The sequence below is a fragment of the Gadus macrocephalus genome, chromosome 11 (assembly GCF_031168955.1).
Source record: "Gadus macrocephalus chromosome 11, ASM3116895v1".
NCBI lineage: Eukaryota > Metazoa > Chordata > Actinopteri > Gadiformes > Gadidae > Gadus > Gadus macrocephalus.
In genome coordinates, this window is record NC_082392.1 from 25160953 (window position 1) to 25178755 (window position 17803).

Below are 17803 nucleotides of genomic sequence, written 5' to 3' on the forward strand. Positions count from 1 at the left end.
CAGTGATTGACGCGAGTAGTATCCAGTCGTTTCACCCAGTCACAGTGCCAGCAGTTGACACATCAGACACAGTGCCGATGGTTGCCGCAGGCCATGTCCCAGCAGTTATCCCTGACGCAATGTCACCGGTTGGGGAATGGGGCAGAGTAGGCCAGGCACCACCTATGCAGGGAGACGGTGTGGTCAGGACACGTGTTGGCAGGGTTGTTGGGAAAGTCAACCGTCTGATCGAAACGATGGCTCAAAAGCCGTGTGACATGACTACCTCATTTGGTTAAAGATCAAGGACTCTTTTTGCCCTGTTCTGTTCAAAAGGGGTTGATTTGTGTCTTTTCCACTGTTGTTTTGAGTATTTGCTTTACACTGTGTCTCACTAAGATGGTGTGCTTATGTATGCTTACGACTATGGTTTGGGTGGTTTGGTGTACACGGCACCAGACAATTCTAGGTGGGACTAAGGCTTGTACGCCCTTTGATTTCTCTGAACCTGTTTCCCAGGTAGCTTTTGAGCTGGATGTGAAGATTAGATCTTTATGTGAACCCGTGCCAGTAAACCAGTATTGGTTGTCCCTGTAAGTTTTATGTCCTGGCAGCCACTCAGGATTTTGGTGTAATTCAGGAGGGGTGAATGTAGCAGGTACATAAGATGTATGTATGCATTCCACCAAAATTCCCTCATGTTTTATTTATTACTTTTATTTCGTGATATTCTCTGTAAATAGATCGTTTGGGAGCTTTTGTTATTTTATTTTGAAGTTTCGATCGTGACGTAATTTTCTTCCGTTGCGCTCGCCATTCCTCACTTGTTGTTTTAATGCTGTGAGGAGGTGAGTGTTTTTCCTCTGCTCTGTGCAGCTTTCTGTTCTAAAATTGTTAATGAGAAAATAACCAGTGTAAACGGTGAGATAGAGTTATGGTGTGATTCTGTGCTTGTTGGTGTTGTTCATGTGTTCCTGTGTATTTGTTTAGCAAGAGTTTTGAGTGTTTTAGCGAACTATTTAGCTAGCGCACTGTTTAGCAGCACTTGAGGATACACACACAGTGACGGCAGCCTGTTCATTGTTCGTTTCCCGCCATTTCAGATTGACGTGCTGCAGTGTCCTGTGTACTAATGCTGCTGCATTATTTGTGCATTTATTTCATTCAGGTATGTTAATGTTGCTCCCATGTTGTACTTTATTTTAATATAAAATATTAATTAGCCGGTGGTGTATAGTTTTCAGGTGGATTTGAATGTGTGTCTGTATTGTGAACTTTTGTGACTTCATATATTTGAATATATGTATTGTAAGGCACTTCTGGCCAATCTTACTTGTTGTTTTAATGCTGTGAGGAGATTGACGTGCTGCAGTGTCCTGTGTACTAATGCTGCTGCATTATTTGTGCATTTATTTCATTCAGAAATAAATACGCCACTGTCGCTACAGTTCGGCTAAAGTGACACACCAAGTCCCTGTGTCCTACTCCATTTCACAACACACAACGCAGAGCCAGACCGGTTACACGGGCATGCGGCAGACTGGGAGGATGCCGAATTTGAGACAGTCGCGGTAAGGGACGAACGCACCATAGAAAAACTTACTGTAAATATTTTTTCCGCACCCTTTTCCCCCATAACTTGTTGGATAACGCCGGAACGCTTCTCCACAGGACTGAGCGGGAGAAGCCGGGAGCAATATCCACGCCGACCTCAACGGCGGAACGGGTCCAGAGATGCCTCACCCTTTTCCCCCAGTGTGGAAGAAACCTAAGTTACTTTATGATTACCCTTTTTTTTGTGAGCTGCACGTAATAAAACCATTGCACTGCAACCCTGCCGCCGACGACCAGTGTTGCCACAATATATATGTGTATATGCGTATATATATATATATATGTGTGTCTGTGTGTCTATATATTCAACCCTCACTGTCTCTGTGTTATCGTTATATATTCACCCCTCACTGTCTCTGTGTTATCTTTATATATTCACCCCTCACTGTCTCTGTGTTATCGTTCTATATTCACCCCTCACTGTCTCTGTGTTATCTTTATTTATTACACAGGTCTTTTCAACATTCCGTTCACTTGCATGGGCACTTCACAACTTCCGGCGGTCAATTATTTTTGGATAATTCATTGGCAACGGATGAATAATGACCGCTGTCAAGGTAAACAAAAGGACTTTTTGCCTTTGGTATCACTCCGCACGTAGTCCGGTAACTTGTCAATGTAATAAGCGGGAAATGTATCAACCCAAGCGCTGTCGGTTGCTAAGCGACGACGTCAACGCCTTGGGCGGACTATTTCTCTGCTGATCAACACTATGAATGCTGGTAACAAATACATTGTAAATAAATTGTTTCGTTTTGGGAAGTAGCCGTGTAATAAGCGGGATAATATATAGAACTTCGCCGGTCATTATCGAAAAATAAGCCCCTTCATGGGGGCTTATTTTCTCGATAATGACCGGCGTTCTATACATTATCCCTTGCATATTCACCCCTCACGGTCACTGTGTTATCGTTATATATTCCCCCTCACCGTCTGTGTGATATCATTATATATTCACCCCCTCACTGTCTCTTTGATATCGTTAAGCACCCCTCACTTTCTCTGTGTTATTGTTAGATGTTCACCCCTCACTGTCTCTGTGATATCGTTATATATTCACCCCCCATTGTCTCTTTGTTATCGTTATAATGCCTTGACTTGCACTGGTTACATTTTCTGCTGTACCACACAGGTGAATTTAGGGTTAACTTATTTTATGTGGGCAGAATGAAGAAGGTGCGTACCGATGATGATGAGTCTGGTGGTCTGGAAGAGCTGCTCGTCTCCCCAGGTGGGGTGCACCTCCTTCAGCACGTCACACACCCGGTTGTGCTCCCGCAGCCACAGAGTGGAGTACAGGGTGAGGCCGGGCAGCAGGCCGAACACTTCCTGGCCCAGGGCCAGGCGCTGGCTGGGGGGCACGCTACTGGGGTAGCTCATGGCCACCGGGACCTCCTGGGTGGTCGGGGGAAACATCTCCCCATAGATCACCTGAACGGGAAGTTTTTTTTTGTTAAAATTAGCCTAGGCAATATGTAGAAACCATCAAGAGTGAGAAAAAATATCCCACCCCTGGCTTCAGGCCTCCCTCTAAAGCCATTCCCCCAAAACACGTGACTAGCTCGCTAGCTTTAGCGATAGGTCTGCAGGATGCACACATTGGTGCATGTATTTTATCTATTTTAATGTGTTTTAACTGATTTTACTGATTTGTACTTTCTACCGAGACACAATTATTTCCTATTTGGGATTTAACATTTATATAACTTGTTGGATTAATAAAATAGAAAATTCCTTGGATGAATCAGCACTCGCACTCACATCGCTTTGTTTCCCCCGATTGATAATCTGATGAAACAAGTTTTGCTTTTCCTGACCACCATTCCACATTGTTTTTATTACCTTGAATCTTTATCTCCGCACACAATCAGGGCTTGAACATTTAGAGTAAATGTTCTAGCCCTGTTTATTCGGTTATAAGCCAACATATATAATGTTCCTAATGAAGTTCTCCATGAACATACGTCTCTGAGTTCATCTCTGTTCTGGCATGTTTTAACCTGATTCAGCGTTGACTAACTCACATTCGGAGCCACACACTTGACCAGCTATGTTCTACTGGTCTGAATGACATCTCTGTAACTGGTTCAGTCTCTGGTGTCTTTGATCAAAAATTAATTGAAAGCACTTGCCATACCATACCTCCCCCCCCCTCCTCCTCTGAGAAAATATCTATAACCTACCGGGACCTTAGGTCCATTGACCACTCCCTCTTCACTGCCTCCATACAGGCATTACCTCTGTCTGACCTACAGGATGAGCTCTCCTCACCTGATAACTTGGTCACCAAATATAATGCCACTCTCTCCAGACTCCTTGAGGATATAGCCCCGATCAAGAATGGGCTTGCACCTGCCACCTGCTCATGCCCCTTTACACCCCAAGAAGGCGACAGGCCGCCGTCTTGAGCGCCTGTATAAGAATACTAGCTTTACCATTCACTCATTGCTATACACGAAACACATCCTTGAGTACAGGGATGCCCTAAATGCTGCCCGTGCTAGGTACTTTTCCTCACTTATCAACTGCCTTAAGTCTAGGTCCAAGTCACTTTTCAGAACAGTTAATAAACTCCTCAAACCTCCTGTCGCTGCCTGCCCAAAAACACTTGAGCATTGCCAGGCTTTCCTCGATTTCTACGAAGACAAACTTGATGTAATCTACAATTCTTTTCATCCTTCAGCTGAAACTCTCTCTTTATATTCACCTCCTCTGGGCTCTAAATTTGCCCATTTCACACTGGGTGATTCTTTCACTATCATAAATATCCTCACTAAATCGAACCCCTCCTGTCAGCTCGACCCTGCCCCCACCTCCTTACTCAAGGCATGCACCAAGGCAATCTGTGAACCATTGAAAATACTGGTTTACTCTAGCCTCAGCTCTGGTGTTGTACCCCTGCTCTTAGAATGGCTGCAGTTACCCCCATTTTAAAGAAGCTCAACTCAGATCCCACTTCCTTGTCCAACTACCATCCTATTTCAAACCTCCCCTTTCTTTTTTTCTTTTTTATTAATCTTTTTATTTGTGAGACAGGTAACATAGACTTGTCCACAGCGCACCACAACCCCCCTCCCAACCTGACAAACATAGCAAAAATGACAATACAATAATAACAAAGGCACAAAACAAACAAAATAAATTAAATAAATGAATTTAAAAATAAAAATAAACACACAGAAGCAGACTATATATCATAACAATAACCACAGCATTATCTCCGTTCGAATATCTGGTAAATCATTTAATTGGTAAACACACGGAGATGCATTGAATTGTATTTCCAAGACTGACTTTGTGAATGAGTGAACCGAGTTCCAAAAATCCTTCAATTTTTCACAGTGCCAAAACATATGCATATATGTCCCCTGTTTGTTTTTACATCTAGGACAGTTCAAGGAGTTTTCTCTGGAGATCTTATGCATTTTTATTGGAGTTAAATAAAATGTCTGGATAAATTTAAAATTGGCTTCTTTGATTTTGTTACTTGTGAAAGGAAAGTGTATTCTGTCAATAATATTTTGCCAGGTGTTTTCATCAAGTTTCATTGCAAGGTCAGTTTCCCAAATCTTCATCAAAGGTACAAAGGATGATTGACAATCTTTATAGAATATGTTGTATAGTTCACTAATTTTACCTTTGATTGTGGTTGACAGCATTAGTATTTCTTCAATTTCGTAAAGATCAGATCTTAGCATGTTTTCTCTTCTGAGTGACTGTATAACATTCCGCATTTGTAAGTACCTAAAGAAATCTGTATTTGGAATGCCGTATTCTATTCTTAACTCTATAAAGGATTTCAACTGCATATTTCTGTGAAACAAGTCCTTTGAATTGCTTTATTCCCAACTGAGCCCATTTTTGTATATTAATCGACGCTAAACCTCCCCTTTCTGGCCAAATTACTGGAAAAAGTGGCTGCTTTACAACTTCAGTCCTTTCTCACAGACAATACATTTTATGAGAACTTCCAATCTGGTTTCCGTAAACATCACAGCACAGAGACTGCACTCCTTCGAGTTGTAAACGACCTGCTCCGGTCTGTTGATAATGGTTCCCCAAACGTTCTAATCCTTCTGGATTGACGCGCTGCATTTGACACAGTCAACCATAATGTGCTCATCACCCCTCTGTCAAATCTTGGTATCTCAGAAATAGCCCTCCACTGGTTCCGGTCCTACCTCTCCACCAGACAACAGTTTGTAACTCTGGGCCCTCACAAGTCTTCCACATCCCCTGTCACTCGTGGTGTCCCTCAGGGTTCTGTTCTTGGGCCTCTCCTCTTCCTCATATAGATCCTTCCCCTTGGCCAAATCATCCAATGACATGGCCTTCAATTCCATTGCTACGCTGATGACATCCAACTATACCTCATTACAGTCTCCTTCACTGATCCTCTTCCCAGCTCACCTACTGACTGCCTATCTAACATTAAGCTCTGGATGCACGATAACTTTCTCAAACTCAACACAAATAAAACAGAAATCCTCCTCATCAATCCCAAATCTCAACGGTCCAAATCAAATAGTCTAAGTTTGAACATTGATGGAACATTAGTACAATCTGATTCCGTTGTCAGAAACCTTGGCATACTGATTGACCCCTCACTCAGTTTCAATCCCCAAATTAAATCCCTCACTAAGACTGCATTCTTCCACCTCTGTAACCAGGGGCGGATGGTGTATAGGGGCGATTTGGGCGACACACTACCAGTGCAGGGAGAAAGACGATTTTCAAAGTAGTTTTCAGTGTTCTAGACATATTATCTGTCATTGTCCAATCAGAATCGTTAGATTCAAGTCGCGTTTGAAATGGTCCTGCCTCTCTGGGCGAATTCATTGACGTGGAAAATCGTCCAAGGATGCTCCCATTGACTGTCATGTTAAAACTTTTTTTTTTTCGGAAAATGAGCCTTCAATGCATTTTCAATGGGGATTTGGGACTCTCCCTAACGTGCTTGCATTATGCGTAACTGAGCAAAGAGCGCGAAGGGATATCTTTGATCAAGTCACTTGCTAATTTCAACATGGCTGCTAATGTGTGCAATTCCGTTGCGTCTCTGAAAGAAGTTCCTTTTAGTCGATGATCCAATTCAAGTAAATTGGCATTAAAACAATCAGGACCTCCAAGGCCAAAATTAATAAAAAAGCGGTCACACGTCGACATTCTGTACCAGAAGCTCCAGAAGAAGGACATTGATGCAGTCTTCATCAAAGGGCCCTCGAGAGCTTCACAAGCAGTGTGCAGACCATTAGGTAAGATAACATTAATATTATTTGATCCTTCTCAAAGCAAAACTTTGTTATGAGAACATATGCATGAAAGGAGACTGTATTTGTTTTCTTTTTTTATAATATATGGTATTTTTTATAAAATATTGCCAGTGGTGTAATCTAGCTTGCTGTACTCTGTGCTGGACATCCTGGTTAGGCGAGGCACAATGGATAGCTTAAAAAACAGTGTTTAACACTAACACTATGCATCCTTGCCCATTTTAAGTGGGTATACTCATCATGCCTTCAGTGTGTCTTGAACAACCACACATAAAAGGTTGCCCATATTATATTGATATTTTATCGTATTTGTCTAAATGCAAACTTGACTGTAGATAGTTTGCATTTAGTTACCAACATAATAGATATAAAACAGTGTTTAACACTAACATTATGTATTCCTGCCCATTTTAAGTGGGTATGCTGAGATATTTTTACTGGATAAAGTGTGAACATGTGCATCACGTATACTACAGTACTGTACACAGCCTAACAAACACATTATTTGTTTGTTTGCATTCAGAGACACTGACCAGCTGCAAGAGCCATCAGGAACCGACAGACCAAGGACGGCTTTGACAGAAGAGGCGAAGCAGAGGCTGTCTGAAGAGGTCTGCGACGCCATCCTGGCTCACATCAAAGCGAGGTTCTCTTTCACTGGCCACCTTGTGAGTGCTACCTTAGCACAAGGAAATATGTTTGAAAGGTACTGCCATTAATTTTCTGCTGATGCTCTGAATGCCACTGTGAAGGCATATCCCACGCTGAACAAGGCAAAGCTCAAGACGGAACTGTCTCTAATCTATGAGAATCCTGAATTCAAGGCCTGCTGTGGTGCACTGGCACTCATGAGCTACAACCTCCAGGAGACATTCTCTGGAGGTTAACTACTCCTATGACAACAGCTGAAGCTGAGAGATGTTTCTCAACTGCGAAATTCAATGGGCAAGGAACGTCTGAATGCACTGGCCATGCTCTCCATGGAGAGGGAACTAGTCCTCAACATGCGTGATTTCAATGCGAAAGTCATTAACCGCTTTGCTGCACTGAAATAGAGACTAGCAAAGTTTCAGTACAAGTAATGTAGTCTCTCTCTCTGTTTCTCTCTGTCTCTCTCTGTCGCCCCCTTCCCGTGAGGATGGACACTGGGTTACAGCGGCCATCACAACCCCCCCACCCCCCCTTCCCGTGAGGATGGACACTGGGTTACAGTGGCCCTCAAAACCCCACACCACCACCCACTCCTTTCGAGTGTATATTGTATATAGTTCTCTGCAAACCTATGGTGGCATCATTAGTGTGCATATTGTATATAGTTCTCTGCAAACCTATGGTGGCATCATGCCTTCAGTGTGCATATTGTATGTCGTTCTCTGCAAACCTAGGGTGGCATCATGCCTTCAGTGTGTTTATTGTATATAGTTCTCTGCAAACCTATGGTGGCATCAAGCCTTCAGTGTGTCTTGAACAACCACACATAAAAGGTTGCAGATATTAAATTGATATTTTATCGTATTTGTCTAAATGCATACTTGACTAGATAGATGTTTAAGTGGAGTTAACAACACAATAGATTGGCCGTAACACACTCACCCCTTTTAGAATCTCACTCACTCACTCACTCACTCACTCACTCACTCACTCACTCACTCACTCTCTCACAAACACACGTACAGATAGAGACAGAGAGAGAATGTTAACTTGTGTATAATTCCCAATTATTATTGATGTATTTGCACTTTTAATCTTGCTGAATTCTACAAGGCAAATAAATTAAGTTAAAACTTAGTTAAATTAAGTTAAAAAGATAGTTTGGTTTACAAACTTTCAACCCCCCCTAAAATAAAAATCACCAGCCGCCACCGTCTGTAACATAGCCTGCATTTGGCCCTTCCCTCTCTACCTATGATCAGGGGTGGACTGGCCATCTGGCATACCGGGCATCGTCCCGGTGGGCCGTTGACCCAATATGGGCCGGTCCGGTCCGCTATGTATGTTTTTTTATAAAAAAAAAAAAAAAAAAAAACCTGGGTGGGACCTCCGGCCCATGCGATGAGGTCCCGCCCTTCCTGGGCGGACGCTGGGACCTGTCATGGCATGGGCCGGAGTCGCGGGACGGAGCTGAAAATGGAAAACCGTAAGAAACGCCCGGGTGGCGCTGAAAAAATGCGACTTAAGAAGCTGAAGTCTCTGGAGGTGGAAGCTGCTAAATGTTCTAAATTGACAGACCTATTTGGTGCCGGGGTCACCACCCCAGCATGTGCAGCTGCGCCGGAAGACGAGCGAGTGGAGGCATATATGGTAAGTAACGTTATCCAAAACTAAATAGAAAACGTTTTTACATTGAATGTGATGATGTGACTTAATTAACTGCATACTTGTGACAACATATTAGCCCAGAGTTGCAGGGCTGTGAGTGACTGTTGTGGTGGTTGATTTTGTTTAAATATGCCGAATTGGGATAATATGGGTTATTATTAGGGCTGTCAAATTAATTAACAATACTCTTAACTAACAATACTCCCTGAAGCTAGCGCCAGCTTCAGGGAGTATTGTATATAGTATTTTATACAACGGGGGACCTAAATCCAGCGATCTGATTGGTTCCCAACTGTTGTATAATGAGCGTATACATAACTGCTATGACGCCCGATCATTTTGTGAAAGTTTGCATATTACTCCGCGCCTGGAAGTAGAAACAGTTACAAAGTAAAACATATGTTGGATGATGGAGAGGGTGTAAATGTTGTTACTCCGGGAGTGAGCTGGAGAGACTAACGAAAGCTTAGGCACACGGCGAGTGAACTGCACCATAGGATAAATTGCCGGCGAACCGCTCTATCGGAGCCTTCTCTCCAAGGGACGCTAAAGTGTGTTGCATAGCGACCGTCGATGCATAGCGGCAGCCAGGAGGGACTACTTTTTTGTATTATTTAATAAAGCGGCTACTTTGACTTTCTTGGTTTCTTTTTAAATGTAGTGTGTCTATGACTTTCGTTTCGCCATAACAGTAACCGTTGTATAAAAGCAATAGATCACTTCAGTCAGTGGCCCTTAACAGTGGTATAATGAGCACATACCACAGCCTGGCGTGATCTATTGCTTAAATATAGACTGAAGTATTGAATAAACCGTTGGAACACGCAAGACCGGTAACCATAGGGTAACCATAGCAACGCCGGTAAAGAAACCCCTTGAAACCCTACGAGAGCTCCACTGATAAGGCGAGAAATATTTAATATTATTGTTATTATCACACATCACACATTATGGATGTTGTAATTATTTGTCATCTTAATGATGCTTTTAGAAGTTTTATTGTGCTTATGTGTTGATCCTTAATGGCGTGATCATGTACACTAAATTATCAATTATTCTCCATTACAGGTTGTTCTGATATATTTGAGGAGTCGTTCTCCCTCTGTTCTATATGTTGACTTGTTCTCTCATTTGAGACCACTGTTAGAATTTGGTAAGTTTATCATGTATTTTTGAATGTTATATAAATTCATACTTCATAATTATAATATTATTATTTTTTTTTTTAAAGAAACGCACATCCAAAACGTTTTCAACTCTAGGTGCAGGACAGAGGAAAACATTTTCTTTATTCTTCGGAATTAATAATGTATCCATGTCCCTCTCAGGTTGACATGTGAGAGCCTGAGGAGTTGTTCCCCCTCTGTCCATGTTCGAGGACTTGCTCTCTCTCTGACTCCACTCTCTGCATTCACTGCACCAAAGTTTGGCTGTTGAGTCTCCTCTAGTCTGGTGAGTTTATCATTTTTTATGTTTTATGAAATCATACTTAATTTGTGATGATTAGAGACTTAATAATGTATCCATTTCCCTCTCAGGTTGACCACTTGACATGTGAGAGCCTGAGGAGTTGTTCCCCCTCCGTCCATGTTCGAGGACTTGCTCTCTCTCTGCCTCCACTTTCTGCCGCCACTCTCTGACATGACATAACTTCTGTTGTGATTTGACACTATAATTAATAAAGAATGATTGATTGATTGATTGCTATGGCTGTCAATTTTAGTCCTTGAGTTCATAGTTATGTGCTTTATTTGTTAACTGCTATCAAGGAATATGACTCTCCTTTGTAGTATACATGAGAGGAGATGCTGCGAGATTTGTGGACTTATATGTAGTGTCTGCTGATAATGTAGTGGGCTGGTCTGGACAGAAAATGTCAGGGCTGAATTTTGGTCCCAGTCCACCCCTGCCTATGATGCACCAACGCTGGTTTACTCCATAGGTACCTCAAGTTTAGACTACTGCAACTGCCTCTTCATCGGCCTACCAACTAAATCACTTCAAAGATTGCAATATATTCAAAATTCAGCAGCCAGCGATCTGCTCACATCACCCCTATTCTAGCTCAGCTAAACTGTTTCTTTCCCGAATCAAATTCAAAATTCTTCTTCTCACCTTCAAAGCCCTCCATGAATGTTCTCCTCCTTACCTCTCTGACCTTCTGACCCCTTATACTCCATCTCGCTCACTCAGATCATCTGACCACAATCTCCTCTCCGTCCTCCGCAGACTTTCTACCCTGGGTGGCAGGTCTTTCAGCGCCATGGCCCCCAAACTCTGGAACTCCCTTCCTCAATCCCTCTGTGACTGTCCCTCCTTCCCTCTCTTTAAAGCTCATCTCAAGACCTTTCTGTTCCAAGAACACTTCAGCTCTTCTACCAACCCTGCATACACCCTCTGTATATATTATTTATTTTTATTTTATCTTTATTTGTGGTGCTGTCTTGTTCTGTCTGTGCTCATGACTCTGTAAAGCGACCTTGAGTATGACAAAGGCTCTATATAAAATCAACTTTTTATTATTATTATTATACCATGAAAGTGCATGTATATCTTGCTTTTCAAGACACCCAAAGCACTCTGTGTAAGTGTGTGTGTTTGTGTGTGGCTGTCTGTGTGTGGGTGTGGTGAGGGTGGGGAGGGCTGACATTTAAAATAAGGTCTTGTGAGAATACACAAGACATCAATCTCATTAGAACACAGAAAACATTGGAACATGTTGGGCCCCGTCTCCAACAACCCTTGTGAATAGTTCTAAAGATGTTTCTCAACGTATCCTGTAGCCTTCAGGTCTAGCCAGGCAGAGCACCTGATATCTCAGCTTCCCGTCCTGGTGCAGGCGGAGCTGCAGCTGTCGCTCCAGGTTGTCTCCGTAGATGTGGCCCGCGTCCACCTGGTCCCCAAGATAGAGATAGCATGAGGACCTCTGTATAAATATACATCCATCCTATCTTGGATTTGAAACAGAACTAAGGCCATTCAAGTGAAAGACTATTATTGTACATCCGATGAAGTTACACAAACACCGTATTCTGTGTGATTCTATTGAAATTAGCCTACTGTAAAGATTATTATGTACTTGTACAAATGTCCAAATGTTATCCTTTTTACTCTAGATTGGTCTTTTCATATCTGAGGAATGCTGACACCTGCAATAAGATTCCTTTAACTTAAAATAAATAATTCTGATTCTAAACCTTTTCCAACTCAAATGAAAACTTGCTGAGGTCAAGATCCTCCTAAAGACAGAGTGAGAGGCACCGCGTGGGAGAAGCCCCGGGGGAAGGCAGGGCCCCGTGGGAGAGGGCCCTACCCCATGGGAGAGGGCCCTTGTGAAGGCTGGGCCCATCCGGTGGTGGGTCTTGAAGAACTGGTGGGTGAAGTGTTGGGCGAAGAAGGCGAACATCAGATTGGCTCCCTGAGGGTCCGGTCTGAACTTCTTTCTTATCAGGAAGCGCGTCACCAGGTCTCTGGGGTCCGGGAGCACGGCTTTACCTGATAGAGAAAAACACAACGGTTGTAAAACAAGAACCAAAGTTTGGTGTAGATTGTTGTTAAGGACAAGGGCAGGCAGTGAATTTACCCTTGGTGCCCATGGGCATGGGGCAGTCCTCGGGCACAGGGGGTAGTATGCGGGTGTAGTAACTGAGGTTGTAGTATGACTCCCAGCTCAGGTATCCATACTTGGAGTTGAAGGTTGGCGGACTGGGAATGAAGTTGGATCTGACTTTTGGAGGATAGATGAAAATGATGATAATTTCTGATGATGACTTATCTGTGATCTAATGTATTCTTTAATATCCGATATCCGTGTCTTCACGTCTCTTTCCCCTAATGACACCATGAGAGTGAGGGAGGGATTCCAGGAGATTGGACAGACGACCACACTTTGAGCCCTACTTTCCATAATGCTGTCATGTCTATATATATATTATATATATATATATATATAGAGAGAGAGAGATATAGAGAGATATAGAGAGATATATATAGAGAGAGATATAGAGAGATATAGAGAGATATATATTCGTGTTACTGGGATAATGTTTCCGTTGTAACCGTACTAGTATGCATTCATATTAATTTTATTAATTTACTCATGCTTTGGGTTTGTATAAAGGTTTCTTCCGTTTTCTTACCAAACAGGAATCAGAAATGGGCCTTTAGTCCTATAGTGGTTGGTCTTTTATAAATCTATCATTCTTATCTTAATTTTGCATCTGAAACCAGAGAGAGAGGGAGGTTTCTCAGCATCAGGTTACATCCTCTGCACTGGTGGAATGCGTATAGCCCCCAGGTTAGGGAAGGGTCATTACAGGACATGCAATACACTGTCAAATACTTGATACATTTCACAGGCAACTTGGAAGATATGAGTGCAGAATAACCCACCGGTATAGTGTGCCTGTTTGAAGAATTATAGGTGCATCGTTTGAAAACCGGCGGTTGTGGGGGATAGTACATATGGTACCACTAACCACTTCCTATTCTGAGGACTATCTCCTATTAGCAATGAAGCAATGACCTATTTATCGTGCCCATTGAGAATGGATAATATTAGATTAGATTATAGTCATTTAACATTAGATAACAATATATTACAATAAAGGACATTAGATAACTCACCTACACACATACACACTGATTTTGTGAAGTACTTTAAGTGCCTTAAAAAGTGCTATATTAACCCAAAGAATTATTATTAATAACCTTAATAACATTCCATTATACAAGAGGGGTATTTTGCGTAGATGTTGAGGTTGGCTGTGGACCAGGGCCCTCGTCTGGGCTATGACCCCTGATAACTGCAACCGGCAAAGGAAAGGAGATGTCTGAGGTGATACTGAATACATATGAGCAGGAAGTCGGAGCAGGAAAGGGCTACAATAATCACCACTACTGCAGCTGCTACCACCGCTTAGAAAATACAAAAATATATAGAATGAGGAGAGTCTTGTGCATAAGAACCTGTTTGGGTAGGTGCTCCCAGAGGATACGCAGGCTGAGATAGTACAATGACCCACTACTGAACAGTGGAAGGATGAGCTCATTTCGGAGAATAAGGGTTGTCCATGCCAAGTTATGGCGAGCTATACAGACGTTGCCAACATGGCAGTCCCGCCCCCCTATTGGGAGGACAAAATGTACCCTCTTTGACTTCTTGTCAGGTTATATGAAACTACATTTAAGGCCTTCACCTTTAACAACTGACTATAAAAAAGACAGGAGTATATGTTTCTTCATTCTGTGCATTGTTTGGTTGAATTTTCTCTTTTTGTATACATTTTTTTTGCAATAGCAGATTATGTGACTTCTCCCTCAGCGACTTTAAGAGTTAACAATTCTCGTACCGTAATGTTGGCTCATAAATAAAGGTCTTCCTATCAATTTCGTGCTGGTTGCTCTGAGCTACGACATCACTACAACAGTGTTTACTTGGATCAAGCACATATGTAAGGATTTATAATATACATAAATACATTTTCAAACTTGTATTATAAACATGGGGTAGCATGACCTTGATAACAAGAAAGATGTACATTTGTATATTCTTACATTGGATATGGACGTGTTATGACAGTGTTAATGACAGATAACTGTCTTTAGGATATGAGTGTAGGCAGGTGCACAGTACCTTGTGTGAGAACCTATGACCAACACCCAGCCCCTGATTGGTCTCTTCCTCCCCATGATGAAAATGGTCTGCACGTCTTACACAATGCTAGCATGACCTCCCCGAAACCCTGCGCTGCAGAGGCAACCCGCAACTATCTGTCCTGCTCCCACGTCTGCGCGAATTTAGACCAAGATCGGCTTAGCCTTCTGCAAATATGGCCACTCTAAATATTTACTGGCTTCAGCATAACAGACTGAATGGTAGGGGACTCGAGCTACAAGCATGTCATCTTGATTTATCTCGTCCAACAAAGCTCCACCGGTTGTGGTTAAAAAGAAGAGCAATGTTTAAAAGGACATTCAGTTATTAAAGACTCTTAAAGACTAATAAAGATCTGAAACACATGAGCATGGTAAACATCAAAGTCGGACACAGTATTTTTGAACTTCCAAACGTGTCACCTCCTATCTGTATTATGTGCATAATGTATGGATATTGTGAAACATAAAACAATGTTTACAGCATACCAGTGAGGACCACCCTCATGAGAATGTTGCGCAGGAAGCTGCTGTTGATCACATCCCACAGCCAGTGGAAGTGTGTGAGGAGGTAGTGGACGGTGTCTGGACTGGGCTTGAGCAGATGGTGAATTCTTGTCCAGAACTCAGCTACACAACCCAACAAGAGAAGGATAAAACACACACAGTTTTAAAAAGCTTAGTTAAAAAGTTAAAAAGCTATCTCGAAGACTGGTGGGCGACAAGAAATATATACATATTTTCTTTTCCCGATGATCATGCTTTATAACTTCAGTTGGTTCTCATCCACTTCGGCCACAGGATCCAGGCAAGCAAGGTTATTACTCTGTTTGTCATATGAAAATACAAACAACGGTACTTGTACCTAGTGAGAGAATTTGCCATCTTTTCTATCATACTTATTTGATGGTTGAACATTGTCGATAGGGGAAATCTTATCCATACTTCTTCCTTCTGCTCTTTTGTGAGCCAACTGTGGTCTGGAAAGCACTCGGGTTCTGTATGTTGTTGTTGGCATCTGTCGTGACATTATGAGAAGATATTCCATTCCAGTTTTCACCATTCCCTCTATGGAACATCCCTGTCTCCCACTCTGTGTTCTACTGGACTTCAGTTACATAAATTACATTATTTCCAACTGTCAATTTTACTGGTTGGTTTGATCCAAACAAAATGATCCAAATAGCTGCGCAAACGCATGCAACACACTACAGGGCTGAAAAAGGAAGTAGCTAAGACATGTTTGGACATGTTTCAACATTCGACCCCCACACAAACGAAAGAGTCGTGGTTATCTCGACCATGCAGAATGCTTGACATTAGAACAAATGAGAAGGAAATCTTGGTGGTGTCAGTAGAAAACACACCAAAATAAACTGCCCATCCTCCCTCCTACGTACAATACATGCAGGTTTCTATAGTAGGCCTACTTCGGGTGAAGCGTGAATCTGCACTGTTGATAAGCAAGCCTTTCTATGTATCAGCAGCTGCTCATACATTCTCTGCCTGCGGCTTCATCCAGCCTGGTTATGCACCCTAGAGCAGAGACAGGAAATGGAAGCATAGTTTGGACACACTCACGAACAGTGCAGTTGTCCCCATGGAAGCCGGTGCGCGTGCAGTCACACTCAAAACGCTCTGCGCCAAATCGCACACATGTTCCAGAGTTTTCACAGGGATAATTACAACATGGATTCACTGCGGAAAATAGGGAAAGACATCATTATGGGACGCAATTAATGATTTTGAATGATTATCACGAATGAATAAATGAATGTGATCATTAATAGTCGAAGCAGGACAACATGAACACTACCGATTACATAGTAAATATGTGAAGCACAAATGAAGCATGGCTACACAAATACTACATGTAACTGACAAGATAATATAAATGAAACACAATACAAGTACATTAATAGAATAATATCTGTAAATACACTTTAGAAGTTGCTGAAAATGTTAATGCCCCGTTTGCGAGTTTTTTTTTTGCAGGGTGGTAGCGGGAAGCTCGTGAATATTCATGAGGGAACTCATCCCTTATTGGCTGGGACTTGGCTCGCTGGGACTTTGTCAGAGGGCTTGTGAAAACAGAGGGCTTGTGAAAATCACGAACGCAAATAAATGAAACGTTGTTATAAATCAACACAAATCATTGTATCAATAGTGTGACACATGTTATAAAGTAGTTTTTTTTAGACGAGTTAGCATTACGAGCTAACGTTTGTTTTGGCACTTACAGTAAGGTAGCTATAGAGTTGCCGTGTAGTAGGTGGATTGATAGGTGAAAATCAATATTAAAATTCATTTAGCCCTACGCGAAAATATTCTATGGATAGGCCTACAGATTTTATGGCCCTTCTTTCTATAATGTAATTGGTTGTGGGGTGTGGCAGAACCACTATGAACAAATATCAGAAATCATACGTTTTATTCTTATCCATCTACACCTAACCTCCAGCAGCTCCATCTCCTCAAAGTTGAGATGGGTCTGGCAAATGTTGCAAGCTTTAATAAATCCTGCCATTATGCTCACTACTTCTAGAAACAGAACAGAATGGAATCTTAATGGAAATATCAAGACATGGATGGACAACAATTAGAAAAAAAAAACTTGGAAACAATCACCAGCTGCCGAAAGCACTGCGATGCGCTATACATAACGTTATAAAATATAATAAATAAAAAAATGATTTACTACCGTAGCCCAGGCTGTGACACATAACAGTTTCACAGGGGCTTTTAGACGAGTGAGCTAACGTTTGTACTTACAGAAAGGTAGCTATAGAGTTGCCGTATAGTAGGTGGGTATATGTTTCACATTATTGCTAAAATGATTCGTGTTAATTTATAACAACGTTTAATTCATTTGCCGATGCGCTATACATAACGTTATAAAATATAGCCTAATAAATACAAAAAGGATTTACTACAGTAGCCCCGTGACACATAACAGTTTCACA

The 17803-nt window shown here is 42.0% G+C and overlaps 1 protein-coding gene across 7 annotated transcripts in view; it reads right to left on the minus strand.

Annotated features, from left to right (window-relative positions):
• Nucleotides 1-17803, minus strand: part of ptgs1 (prostaglandin-endoperoxide synthase 1) — a 32431-nt gene that overhangs the window by 10643 nt on the left and 3985 nt on the right. The window contains exons 2-8 of one of the 7 annotated variants that reach the window (XM_060064546.1): nucleotides 16422-16538; nucleotides 15786-15948; nucleotides 15330-15470; nucleotides 12769-12912; nucleotides 12499-12680; nucleotides 11995-12078; nucleotides 2778-3024 (exon numbers count right to left, since the gene is read on the minus strand). In XM_060064546.1, the coding sequence (XP_059920529.1) occupies nucleotides 2778-3024; nucleotides 11995-12078; nucleotides 12499-12680; nucleotides 12769-12912; nucleotides 15330-15470; nucleotides 15786-15948; nucleotides 16422-16442 (982 nt within the window). In that variant the 5' untranslated portion in view covers nucleotides 16443-16538. Of the gene's footprint in view, nucleotides 1-2777; nucleotides 3025-11994; nucleotides 12079-12498; nucleotides 12681-12768; nucleotides 12913-15329; nucleotides 15471-15785; nucleotides 16539-17803 lie in introns of all 7 variants that reach the window. The other 6 variants (XM_060064545.1, XM_060064548.1, XM_060064551.1 and 3 more) reach the window with 6 other exon arrangements.